This window comes from Malurus melanocephalus, unplaced genomic scaffold (genome assembly GCF_030028575.1).
Source record: "Malurus melanocephalus ecotype Western Australia unplaced genomic scaffold, MMel_1.1 scaffold_94, whole genome shotgun sequence".
In the NCBI taxonomy this organism is placed as follows: Eukaryota; Metazoa; Chordata; class Aves; order Passeriformes; family Maluridae; genus Malurus; species Malurus melanocephalus.
In genome coordinates, this window is record NW_026623326.1 from 1255478 (window position 1) to 1269328 (window position 13851).

Here is a 13851-nt window from a genome sequence, read left to right on the forward strand (position 1 = left end):
AGAAAAAAWCTCCAAATGCTTTAGGAGCATCTAGACCAGTTTTCGGAGGCAAAGAAARAGATAGGCAAGCTACACACCTATACAGAGCCACAGAAAAGCTTATTTTCTCATAAAGGATAACTTRAAATTTCTCTCCTGTGTGCTCCCAGGACCATACAAGAAGTTGAATTCCACACAGCAGTGTAGATACCAGAAATTAAAGGATTTTAAGAAAGAAAACACAAACTTGATAAGTTAGTASCAAAACAGATGTCTGTCAGCAGAGTATTTGAGAAGGGACCCTGGTTCCCATGACCTTAGACTCTACTGGGAAGGGACAGCATCTCACAGTGGCCAAGTCTTCATGGAGCATCAAAGCAAAGAACTGGAACTCTCTTGTTTATTACAGCTGAAGAAACTTGGAAAGCCAAGCTGGCTGTGCTGGCAGTTCCAGGATCAACTTCTAGTCCGTGGAGAATTTTATAGTGGAAGATAATAATGACAGCGAAAGAAAATAAAACATGATCAAGCTGTTCAGAAAGAGCCTGCTGGCCACTGTCAAAGCCAGAAATTGAGAGGCCAAAACAGGGAGGGAAAATCTCACATGAAAGCTGGAAGGAGGAAGAAAAAAGAGACACTTCATCGTGCAACAGCACAGCAAACAGGCAGCAGTTTATGCTGATATCCTGGGGTGGACACCTGCTTTCCAACTTCGTGTGGAATGAAGCACTGGTATTTAAAACACAGGCTCTCCTATCCCACATCTGAGTGTGAAACAAAGTAAACAATGCTGACATCCCTGTCGTAAATATCATCTGMAGGATCAGTAAAATTGCAGGTATGTAAAAGTGTTTCCTGAAGCAATGTGGAGTACAGAAACAAAGTAACATCCTTTATCTAAGGGCTGGGTAAACCCRTTGCTTGAAAATCAAAGACTTGAAACACCAAGGTCTTGGATGACAGAAGTAGGCTGCAGCTATTAGGAACTGCTGCCATCAGGCACAGAACTGACAAGCTAGAAGTACCTGTTCCCTAAACAAGACAGCTCATAATCAGATGTTGTCAGCAGAGGCTAATTTGGAGCACTAAGAAGGGGTAATCAAAAAAGAACCRGAGCTACAAGGCTCAATATTTTCAATATTTGCAGTCTCTGCACAGAAGCMACACTGGATGTTATACATGAGCACTTTGTGGGGCTGAAAACTCACTGCTGGAAATACCAGGGTCTTCAAAAAATCCCATTAAATTCTGGTGTCATTCTGAATTCCCTCTGATGTCTTGTGTATCCAGAGCCTGTGCACCGAGGCAAAGCCAGCCTAAAAACAGTTGCAGGCACCACTGAACAGATCTCTTCTACAGGAAATTAGAAGATCAAGGCACAGAAAGCAAGATTGAAATCTGCCTACCATCCTGGGGACTGAAGAGTCCTGTGTGCCTTTTAAATTAATCAGTAATTAAGATCAGTAATAATTTTAAGCCAAAAAGCCCAAACCAAAACCAAAGGATTTGAATGATGACAGAAGAATGATGACAGAAGAATGGAGTGATGCTGTCAGTGTGTGGAAGTGGCCTGTAAACAGCAGTGGGTGACAAACAGCTCTGAGCTTTGGGATATGTCTGCCTGTAAGTCAGGCAGCTCAGATACTCCAGAGCTGCAGGTCTGCCCCAGCTCTCATTCCAGCAGAACCAGTGTGTTGGTGTGGCCCTGCTGGGCTGGCAGAGTGCTGGCCTGGTGCTGCTAGTGGCACTGCAGTGAGAGCAAGCAGCAGAGCTCTGCATTGAATTCCCAAGTTCTTTGTGGCTGTGACCAAAACCTTTTCACACTGGTTGTTAATTAACTGCAAATCACATTAACTGCGGGTACCAGTTTTCRAAGGAATTACACTTAGGAGCATCCTCTTGAGTGCAATGGGTACACCAGGTACAACCAGGCATCTGTGGGTACCACTCCCCAGCTCAAGGGACCCAAGCCTTCCTATTAGCAGTGTTATTTCTGACTCAACTTCTCCCTGCTGATAAACAAGCAAGACCAATGGGATGCAGCACTTACAAACTGGCTCCCTTTGTAATAAGGCCAAAGGAAACTTCATGAGCTGTTAAGTTCAAAAAGAACTTGAAGCTTTCTTCACTGTGAAGACTTTGCAGCTCTTATTATATGAAAAGGCAAAGTTTAATTTCCAAATCCAACTTTAAAAGAATCAAAAAGACATGTAAGGTGCAAGTCTGTCAAGAGCACCCACATTCAACTGTTGAAAATGGCACAGAGAAGATAATTAAAGTGAGACAAATCATCTGCCTGACATTATCCATTATCCCACTGTTTCTTCTGCAGGAAACATAATGCTACTGAGCTATTTTATTCCAGGCTCTGAGGAACAAAGCCRAGCTCGGGCTAAGGAACCTGAATCTGAGAATATTCCATGTTCAGACACTTCTAGACTAGAAGGATCCCTCAAACTGAAACCCATCAATGTTTTTAATAGGAATACCTTTGAGTGAAAAAGATGAGGACGCCACCCTTCCCACAGTGCTTGCTGCCAGCTTACCACAGGCTGACAAGAAGAATTAATGTTTTTGGACTTCACACAATGTATTTCTTTGCTGATCAAAGCCAGCTACAAGAAAGAGCCCACCAAATGTTGGAAACTCTGTACACTCATCTGAGAAAGGCTGATAGAATTCTATATGTTTATGGCTTTTACTTCCCTCCAGGACATTTTTCCTTGATGATATTCTGCTTCTGATTATCTGCCTACCCAAACACGCATATGCAGCAGGGGCCAGTACACAGGCGACACTGCAGGAAGTTTACAGGGAGGAAATGAATGGTCACTGTTTGGTCCCACATTGGAAAATGTGCTCTTTTTATATCAATATGAGAGTGCCTGCAGGGGACTTAATAGACATGCAGATCCACAGAGCGATTACTTCTTGCTGAGCTTAAGAGATGCCAACCCTAACATCTGTTTGCAGTTCATCCTGCCTTATCAAAGGCTTTTTCTGTAACCCTTATCACATAGTGTGGAAAGGATGGCTAACAAAACACACTCTGTTAGCTGAAGAAGCAGATTGCTGATCYGGTTATCTCAGGCAGAGGACTACAAAGAAACCACAGTACTCACCTTTACACAGGAGTAAATGACTGAAACAAACACCACTGTGGTCAGGATCAGGAAACAGGTCAGGTAAAAACCCAGCATAAATGTAGAGCTGAAATCAAGGAGAGGTTTGGTTGGTTTTGTTTTTTGTTTTGTTTTTAATRCACATTATATAGAATAGCTACAGCCCTGCTCTCCAGAACACATTTGTASAAGCTATGACACAGCACAGGCTTTCCAATTAGGATAGCAATAGGAGACACGAGGTGCCTTGAATACCAACAGATCTCTGGCCTATTTGGAGTTACTCACACAGGCTGCAGAACAGAGAATGCTGCGTCTTTTACAGCAATCACCTTCTTGCTGAGGTGACAGAGGTGGGACTGAAAAACATTTCATGCACTAGAGGAGGTGACAGAACAACTTGTTGTGGCAGGYCGGCCCCCAGCTGGCTGCGGGTAGGGCACCCGGGGAAGGAGGGCAGGCTGAGTGCTCAAGTGCAGCTGGGTGGGAATGGTCTCAGTGGGAATAGCTGCCTGTCCTTGCACAGGGAATGTCTGTGCAGCACCACTCTCCCTGCTCTGTCTCGTGCATGGGATGTGAGCAACCCCAGCATAAGGACAGGCAGGGAAAAACAGCCTTATCTTGGCCAGCTTGAGAGGTTCCTGCTCCTCCCAACTTTGAAGTACAAAGAGGATTCCAGGGCCAACTTTGCACTGTGCATTTTCATCTGTTTTCCTCATGAAGATATTCAACACCAATTTCCTGGCGATTGGTCTCAGTGTGACAGGAGAGGCCCCCTCCCAGGAGTCAGCCTTGTTCATCATCTGAAGGAAGTATTCTTGTGATGTGACATTGAGGCCAACCACACCAAAGCCAGCTGGTTTCTGTGCTCTCCCATGACTACTAAGATAATTGTACTTGCTAATTCACTGTTTGAGCTTTTTTTTGAAATTCCTTAAAGCTATTCTGCTTTATCATAATAAATTGACACTGACATTCTGTCTCTAGTTTCAGATTCAAATTCCACGGCGTGCCTTTCATGAAGCTCTGATGGTGACACATATGCACCTGTGCTTTCAGTTGGTGTTTAACTGCTACCTTCAATAAAAGAMCAAAGCTATGAAATTGAAATATTAGGAAAAAGAAAACAAAAGGTGAAGGGAAGTGTATCTGATCTGCAGTTAAAACATAGAATTTTATTTACTCTTAAACCAAATCACCTTTCAGACAGGCCAGACTGACTAAGGAAGCTTCAGGACTTGCAAAAAAAATYCCAAATAAACAACTACCCTCCTTATGGGTAGCATAGGAGGAGACTGAACAGCACAACGTTTACACCACACTGCCATAAGGGATTGGCTCCTGCGTAATACAAAGGAGGCAGCCATATGGTTGCCACACATCAGAAATCGTCAAGTTGTCATTTAAATGTTAAACTGGGTTTTATGGAGACAGCACAGTGGCTGCTTAGGGAGTTTGATGAGCAACACGAGGCTGGTAGAGGGCCTCTGCAGGTGTGAAGTTATGACAGCAATATCCAAAAATCCAAAGATTAAGCCCTTGTTAAGTCAGTTACTCTCAAAGAACATTTCTGGATGTAACTAACAATGCATTAATTGCTGGGAATTATCTAGTTCCAATTTTGAGCCTCTTCCAGCTTCACTTGCAGTTTCCCACAGCAGACCTGTCTGTTTACACAGTGCATTTGTCCTGATGTTATTTTGCTGATTCAACCCTTCTGTGAGCACTCCTGCCTGGGAGAATGAAYGACAAACATCAGACTACGTGTTATTTCTGTGACCTTCCAAATATCTGATCTGATCTGATCTGCTACAAACCAGACTCTACTCCAAAAGGATCTGTGGTGAGAACAGAAGTAGAAAACAGTTGTAATGGCATAAAATAGTACTGGAGCTCTTTTTAGGGACAATTTTTTGTCTTCTTGTAAGGAAGATAAATTTGGAGCATTTTCAGAGCTTCTGTGAGCTTGTTCTTCAGTTTAAAAATGGCTAACTCCAAATTTATTTCCAACACAGCATTGCTTAGTGAATGATTTATTACTGCGAGTGAACCACAGCATAGGAAATACCCACATGCTGTAATTTTAAGGGATTTTTAAAGAATTCTTTGAGAAGAAGTCCCATTGCTGCAGAGCTCGCTGCTGGAAAAKATCCAGAGGGTTGTGCTGTGCCTTGCAGACAAAGCTGCAGASCAATGCAATGGGCCCAGAGCACTGTGCCCCACAGCCCCAAGGAGCTGATGCCTCTCTTGCTTGGGGTAAGAAATTATTGCAACTGTTTAACCTGGAGCAAGCCACTCAAAGCTCAGGCCTCTGCAGYTCAACCCCTTCTCTACCTCTCTTCTTGCCCAGCTGCTCTGAGTCCAGAAGAATAAATGTATGAGACATTATGCCTCATTTGTTAAGCAGACCCTGAGACCTCAGTTGCTCTGAGCAATGAGGCTGTGATGGGTTTTCACCTCCCTGTCGCACTGTGTTTAAACAAGAGGACAGCCCAGCCTTGTGCTGTGTGTACTACACCTTGGTAGGCAACCCTTCCTGCTCAGTGATATTTGTTTTCCACAGGCACATAAATGTGCTGAACTGAATTTCCTAAGATGGAGGGAAATTATGAGAGAAATCACACCGGGAAAACAGAAATYTTCACATGCCAGTGAGGAGGTTTTAATCTGCACTAGAAATGGGTGAAAACAATAAGCACTATGCATCACTCGAGCATSAATTATTTAAGGATTTTTCTCTTCCCCTTGGTGTTCTGAATTTTCAAGAAAAAAAACAAAGGAAAGTAGGCCGGAATAGAGGAGGGGAGCAGATGGGAGCARAGGGATGAAAGGGTACTCACTGTGGCACAATTATGATTTGAACAAAGCAGATGAAGAGGAAGACTAGGGAGGCACAAGCCACGTAGGCTCCAAACCTGTCATCCACCTGCTTGGAGTACTGCAAAAAAGCACATTTATGTTAGTGGGAAAATCGGCTGGCTGCTTTCTCCTGACAAAAACTTCTTACTTGGCTTTTGTCTAGGTCCTTGGAAAGCAGTGCTGGTAGGAAACATTCCAAACTCCCCTTCTCCCAGGTCAGTCTTTAAGGGCTTGAACAGACCCAAACACCAGGGAAGAAGCACACAGGGCTGGGTGGAGGGAGGATTCCCCGACTCCCCCTTGCACGAGAGGAACAGAAACGCATTAACTGGGACCAAGATTCTAGGTCACCATCATCAGACTGAAACTTCTTCCATGGGAAGTTTCTTCCAAGAGGCACAAATGYTGCTAATGGGAAAACCTTGCATTTYGTGCAGATGACTTGACTCGTTCTAAAGACAGTGCGAGGCTGCTGTGGTTTTCACACAGTCACTGCTTCCAGCTACTTGTCAGCATATCGGCCACGTGGGRGCTGCATCCCATTCCCAAAGATGCTTTATTTAGCCTGAAGAGCGGTTCCCAGCACACACGGTCTCAATGTTRGAACCACAAAATTAAAGGTGCTCTGAACAGGTGAACCGCTAATTTCCCTGGCAGTTTTCAGCTATAAAACTGAAGAGGAGGAGTGGGGGGAAATTACATGCTCKAGCTTTTATCCAGTCCCACACTGATTCATTGAACAGCTGTAAATCCTGAAAAGCTTTTGTAATAGGTAGTCATTCTTRTCAAGGAAAGACTGTTTCTAAATAAAATTGTAATTAGTGCAAACTTATAATGAAGTTTTTTTTTTCCATTGAATAATGAGTTTAACCTGAAGACCACTCAAGCATCCCAAAGATCTGTGCTTGGATAAAAAATGAAAGAAAAAAAGGATTACGTTCTTTGTGCAATGAAACCCACCACTTTCATGGTACCTTTAATAATGTCATCTAAGTACCTTTAGACTTAGAAATTAGACTTGAAAATTTAACTTTGCAGCATCTAGAGCTGATGTTGTCTCTATAGGSAGGGAAATAATCTTTGCCTCACAGCAACAATATCTGAAACCAAATCAGGAAGCAATTGACTGCTCATGAGCTTTAGGTCTGTTACTCCCTTTTACATTGTGGGATAGAGAACTATTTATTGCTTAAAACRGGCTCCCAAAAATGACCAGAGTACAGATTGCATTCCAATGAACACTAATAGTACCTGGGGCTCTTTGGGGGTACAAAGGGCAGGGAAAAGTCCCTCCAGAAGCATTTCAGAGCTTAGCTAGGCTGAAGTGGGTTTCTCCACTGATTTGAAGGAGATAAGAAGTGACTGCAGTCTCAGTTTGGAGTCTCAAAGTCAGAGACACAATCTGGTTTATTCTGGATTCCCTTCACCGCTTATCACTGCATATTCATATGTGTCTGATAGAAATGGCTTTGTATTCCTGGCCAATGCTCCCTTCACATGAGTGTGATTTTTTTAAGACAAGTATATTAAAATTTCCATAAAGAAATTTTAGAGAATTTAAAGGAATTTTTAAGACCACAACCCCACCTCCAGTACCCAAACAATAGCTTAAACCATAGCTATAAAAACCTGACCTTCTGCAGARTTAAAACTCCTGACAAGCCTGCCTGACACGCTGCAATGGTTTTAAGACAACATTACCTTTTTCTCCAAGTCAGGCTCCCTGAATGTTAAGAGGAACTTGCGCACGTGCTCAGAGCGTAAGCGATCGATACTTCTGGCGTCGATGGCCCGGCCCAGAAACTCATCCACTTCATCCTCTGGGTTCATACTCTCCTGGGTGCTCCTGAGGGTGTCATGAAAAGGGAGCATAAGAGGACAAGAGGATTTCTGCCTCTGCACTGTGTGTTATCATTGCGGTACATAACGAGCTGGAGGTTAATGGCATTTTGCTAATGACAGCTCCAGCTGGGAAAGGGACTGGGAGCAGAGAGGGGAATTACATCACTCTAGATATAATAATATCACTCTAGAGCTCACTTTAGAGCTGAAAGTCCCAAGTCATTGTTACACGGGTTCCATTTATTTGCCCTTTTTCTATACCAAATCCATTTCCTTGCCTTCAGGTCTCTTTACCATCCCTCATTCTCTAAAAACACTGGGTAGCCTCCTTCCCCTTGTCCTCTGACTTATCCTTCCCTGCACTGCTGTGCTGTTGTAGCTGTTAATGCCTGCACTGACAAAATGATTTATGCATCATATATCTTGCTTACTACTAAAAATTTATGTAAATATTACTATGAAAATTTCCAAACTTCAACAATTCTTCCTTTTTGAGAAAAAAATTGTTTACAGAACAAACATGTGGGAAAAAAATGTGGCTTGACTCCCCTTCACACAGTTATTTATGAGTATAAAGCATAAAACAGAAAAAAAAAGTGTTTACAAGACATTTACTTAAGGAAAGGCTGCAAAAGAAAAAGGCAACAGAAGTAAAAAATACAAACTAGACTCTGGTTTCTAAATATGTGGAATAAGATTTCTAGGTTGCTTATAATCTTTTGTGCTGCTGTTTTTCTGAATCTCTGCTATAGCTTCAGAAAAATGAAGCTGATTTTCATAAACTCTTGAGAAAAAATAACACTGTAAACTTAACGGTCCTGAGGCATTTTGCACTGAGGATCAGGAAAGCTGAAGCACCTCCCCAAATTCTATTTATTTTTAAAGTCTAACAGTATTTTAATGACTTGATGCTGTCACTTTAATGGCCTGCCTTCAGATGAGCTATAGGCAGAAATTAAAAGCTAATCCTGAAGTGCTGTTTTTCTGCTCTGCTTGCATGATTGCCCAGGTTATCCAAAGGGTTTGCCAATAGTTATCCACTGAAATGCACCCCTCCCTTGCACTGGGGTATAGTCTAGGAGACAACGATTTCTGTGTGCAAACCCCATGATAGCACAGCAACTTAGGGCTCATGTTGTGTGACCCTCAGGTTAGGCACTCTGGAGAAAAAACCCCGGGGTCTGACAAGCATGATGAAAAGCTACTCTGCTTTATTTCCCTGGCTTCATTTGTACTGCACCAGAGCACACAATGCACTCTGTGTTGCAGCCAGCAGGCTCCCACAGGTAAGGCTGTGCTGGAAAGCAGCTTGCAAACCAGAATGTGACTGTATTTTAAAAGTTGAAGATCCCTTTCCAAAAGAAAGGCTCTTTCAAAGCTTTCTGCAAAACTGGATCAGATTTTAAGAAGCCCTCTGTATCTCAACACTTCCGTGCATCTCTTGGCAAGAGAAAAAAAAATCAGGTCTATCTGCTCATTTCCATTCTACCARTGTTTGCCCCAGCCAGAGAGCTGGATGTGTCTGCACCTCAACTGGGTCATGATGACACACCAGTGACACCTATTTAGTGACCATATAGCAATTACAAACATAGTACATCTCAAGGCCTAATCTCTATTTCAGCCAACCTGAGTATTTCAGTGGGTTGGGAAAAAGAGATTTTTATTTTTGGGCTCTAGAAATTAATTCCTAGAAATTAATATATTCCAGTTTGAAAATAAAAGTGGGGTTTTTTTTGTCCCCTGCAAGGTCAGGACATTCGATTTACTTCCTCAGAGGAAGTACATCTGCTTGAGCATTCAAGGGGATGCTGCTTATTTTCATTCAGCCCTCGCAATGTCTTCTGGGCTCATAAAAATGAGCAAGGAAATCATTAGGCTTCATATTTACAGAATGCCTTCCAARATCCTGTGGGTTATGTACACACTTGGGTCATTCACATTCAGCCATTTCATACCACGCACGGGAGACGTGATGCATTTTCCGCTGGAACCGGAGCAAAGGACTCAGCTCAGCATCTTGGCAAAGCGCAGTCAAATTTCAARTTACACTCTGGAAAAGTCACTCAAGGAGATGCAAAAAGAAGAACCTGCCTGCTGGGTGTCTACCTGCACTGCCTGCAGGTTTGTAAAAGGTTGTTTAACTGCTGAGGGTGYTCCTAATACTACAGTAACTTCCGTGGTTGCAGGCTGCACAGAAATAGCTGTGCTGGTTTGAAATTGCCTGGCTGGGCCATCGGCAGCCACCCTCACACAGACTGCAGGGAAGCTCAGTCACCTTGCACASACCGAGCTGTTCAGGTGATTTTCACAGCCCATTGTACCCCAAGCTAAATTACTGTACAGCAAGTTTGGGTAAATTTGCATAAATTTAATTTTAAACTGACATACAAAAGTTCCCCGTGCTAAGGGAGTGCCCTGGAGGCAGTGCCTGTAAGTCAAAGCTGAGGTACTGCTGTAGACTAATGAAATTCATATGTCAAAATGCCTTTTGATATATTGATAGAGGGGGGAAAAATGAGGATTTCAGGCTGCCATGAAACTTCCAAAAACACATCCTAAAAGCAGTGCTGAGATTTCTTCAAATGCAGCCAACAGAAAACTATTGCAAAGGACAGGAACAGCACAAACAGAGCTTGGAGCAACTTTTCCACTCTGCTTGCAAATGTGAAAGCTACCAATTAACCCAGAGATGCTGGCTTCAGAGTGGTCCAAAAATGTGTTGCTGATTTAATTACTTTCTGCCAATGAAGAGTGTGACCACTGCCAAAACTACACATACGCCATCATTTTAAATGCTTCATGCTTAGATTCAATAACTAAACCTGMACTCAGGCACGTCAGTGTTGGGTCCTGTTTTCAGGGGTGTGTGGTGCCCACGTCTCCCTTTGCTGCCAGACAAAAGCATTGGCCTCAGTGTTTCTGCACATGAAGGAACTGTGTTAGTACTTGACATGGTTTGGGGATCTAATTTTAACCATTCTCACCATGAAATGTATTCTGCTAGAGATTTATTTTAGCCAAATCTTTGTACTTGAGTTAAACAGATTTCTGGATAAAGGGAATCAGAGGCAAGAGTAGCTTCTTTTGGTACTGAACAGAAATACAAAAATCCTGAAATCTGTGWAATAAGCTGGCACCACGCTGAGTGAGACAGCTCAGTTATTGGCTGCAACAGCCCAAGGAACCTTTCAAACTATAGGATGGGGTAGAGATACTACAGTCCTTGGAGCAGCAGAGGAGATGCTGCTCCTCAGCTGTTGGGTGACTATTGTGGAGCAGCACTGAGGTAGCTGATTTTGCGTTTTCTTGCAGAATACTATTTCATGAGGGATACTGAAAATTTCTGTATTCCTATGAATTACTTTGTTGTAATCTGTTAGCTCTTTTCTGCCCGAAGCACATCTAACATCAACTGAGTTCTCAGCATCCATGGATACAACAGGGAACATTAAAGAGGAAACAGTGGGACCAGCGAAACATCCCAGGCTGCACAGAGCTACATGTTACAAAAATCCAGTTTGGGAAGGGAAGGGCAAGGGAAGGAGAGAATGATTCTTGATATTGCCATATTCAAAATTAACACTTTTCCTTTTAGGCAGCTGCTCTCAATGCTCAACCAGCTTAATGTGAATTCTCTCCCACTGGATGCTTAGGGCCCACAGAACCATTTACCTGTCCCAGCTCACAGAAATCCACTCAGCCCTGACCAGCAGCCTGAGAAACATGATAAGGAGCAACAGCAACATATTTTAGGCATCAGTCTGCTCTACTGTTKTCGAACTTGCTCTAAGCAAGCTTATAATTAATGCCATTCAGCAGGACTGAATTTGAAATTATTCTAAACACCTTCAGTACAGGAAATGCTTTTGTTATTCCAGTTGTAGAAGTTAAAAAGTGAATRCACTTGGGATTTTTTCTTCCAAAAGCAATTTTTCAAAATACCACCCTCATTATATTGTTATTTTAACCATTCCTCTAAAATTCTGTATGAAAAAACAAAAATGCTGCTTTAAATTTGGCTGTATTTTAGAGCATGACTTTGAATTTACTTTTGCCAACGAGCTATCAGTTCTGAGTTTATTCTCATGTATAGAAATAAGTAATATGCAGTAATGGGTAAAATAAAATACATACAAATAAACTCAGAAACTAAACAAGCATTTCAATACATAMACAAACTTTTCTTATTGGGGATGTTCAACACTTCGACATACTTTAGAGGAAGATATTGTCTCAGGTTATTTTGAAGGAGGCAAAGAGTGGACATTATTTGGGGCAAGGGGAAGTGCAGCAAAAGCATTTTAATTGTAAAAGCAAGTTAGAACCACCAAACAAATAAATGTTTGAGGGCAGTGGCTGTTCTGAATGCACATCAGTCAATCCCGTGCCCTCAGCCGCCTGTCCCTCCAGGACAAACCTTTGGGGAGTCCAAGCATTATTTTTGGCTTCCAGGCATCAATTTTTGTCCTTTTTTAATATGAGAAAAAAATCCCAAATGTGTAAACATAACAGTGTATGACAGAAGTAAATTTGCTTACTTGTCCTTGGGGTCCTCGAAACCCTGAAAGAAAGGAAAAGGGCACAAGGGTGAGCAAACAGGCCAACCTTGAGAACACAAAGCATCCCGGGAACGGCGCTTCACAGGGGACATCTCAGGGTGCTCATTTGTCAGGTGTGGCTGGACAGCTTTACCCACCCATAACAATATTTTGTGCAGCTGCATCAGCAGGCAGACAGAGCAGCTTTGGAAAAACACATTCCTTCAGATATAAATTCATGGAAGGGCAGATAAAGGAAATGTTTCAGCTGACTGCTGGCASATTTTATTTCAGGTGTCGTCTTTTTAGCCATCACCATTTAAAATTTATACAATGGAAATTGTAATGATWTTAAAACTGAGGATGCATTTTACTTGAAATCAAACTCAGAACAATAACGTAAGTCAACCTCTGTATTCAGCAAGGCTGCATCTCTTTATATCAGGGCTCAGCTAAGGGCAATGGATGCATTTTGGTTTTCATCTCTCCAAGGGGTCTCCCTGCTCCTCCCCTCACCACATGCACACACAGAATATATTTTCTTGACTAAGATTTCAGGAATTATTTGTACTATGTGCAATAGCCTAAATATTCACAATTCTTTCAGGACCACCTGAATTGATTAAGTATTTATCAGTCATCCATAGTTTTAATGACTAGAAGTTCTTAGCAAAACTATATATGGAGGCATAAGCTTATAAGTTTAGTATTAACATACCTAATCAACCAAATTGCATCAAAATTGCCATTTTGCATGGGCTGAAGCAAAATGTGCCCTCTGACATCTTGGCTTAAATTTAACTGTAGTCAAGAAAAGTTGTATATTTGACAAGTAGGGTCAAATGCTCAGGCACAGGGTTTGTACCCTGTGTTCCAAAACATAAAACAAAYGTAGCTGGGAGATATGAAGAATTACTTTTGTTTTTCTCCCAGAGACCTCAGGCTAAAACTGCTCAGGGCACATGAGGATATTCCAGCTGCTGGACCTGCAGCAGCAACCATTCTGAGGGCAGCAAACCGAGATCCATTCCTGACTGTGGAAAAGCAAATATCTTTGGGCAACAGTCTTCCCACAGCCGCCTTGTCCAACATCATCAGAAAAAACAACACTGACCAGATACTAAACGAGAACAGACTTTGCCCTTGCAATGAGTTAGCAATGTGGCCACATGGCAGAAGGAAAGCCAACACTGCCCCTGAACAGCACCCGCTTTGCCAGAGGGAAAAAGTGAGGTYTGTCACTCAGGTCAGCAGCCAGGACTGTGATCCACTGAGAGAGCAATTCCCATTTTTACATATTCAGTTTCAGACTAAAGCCACACTCCTAAACAGAAACTGCCACTTCAAATTAACCCATGAGAAATTCAGATAAAGGAAGCCTCTCAGTCCCATCAGTGGMAAGAAGGAAATAGTAATGTTGATTCAAAGTTAGCATGTCCAGCTATCCAAGCCAAAAAAAAAAAAAAATGAAAGTACTTTCTGATTTCACATTAAAGAGTGATCATTCA

General features: G+C 42.3%; 1 protein-coding gene across 1 annotated transcript in view; it reads right to left on the reverse strand.

The window, feature by feature from the left end:
- ADCY5 (adenylate cyclase 5) overlaps positions 1-13851 on the reverse strand; it is a 199400-nt gene that overhangs the window by 16345 nt on the left and 169204 nt on the right. The window contains exons 9-12 of the mRNA XM_057368570.1: positions 12344-12366; positions 7662-7806; positions 5942-6039; positions 3102-3189 (exon numbers count right to left, since the gene is read on the reverse strand). Coding sequence (XP_057224553.1) covers positions 3102-3189; positions 5942-6039; positions 7662-7806; positions 12344-12366 — 354 coding nt within the window. The remainder of the gene's footprint in view (positions 1-3101; positions 3190-5941; positions 6040-7661; positions 7807-12343; positions 12367-13851) is intronic.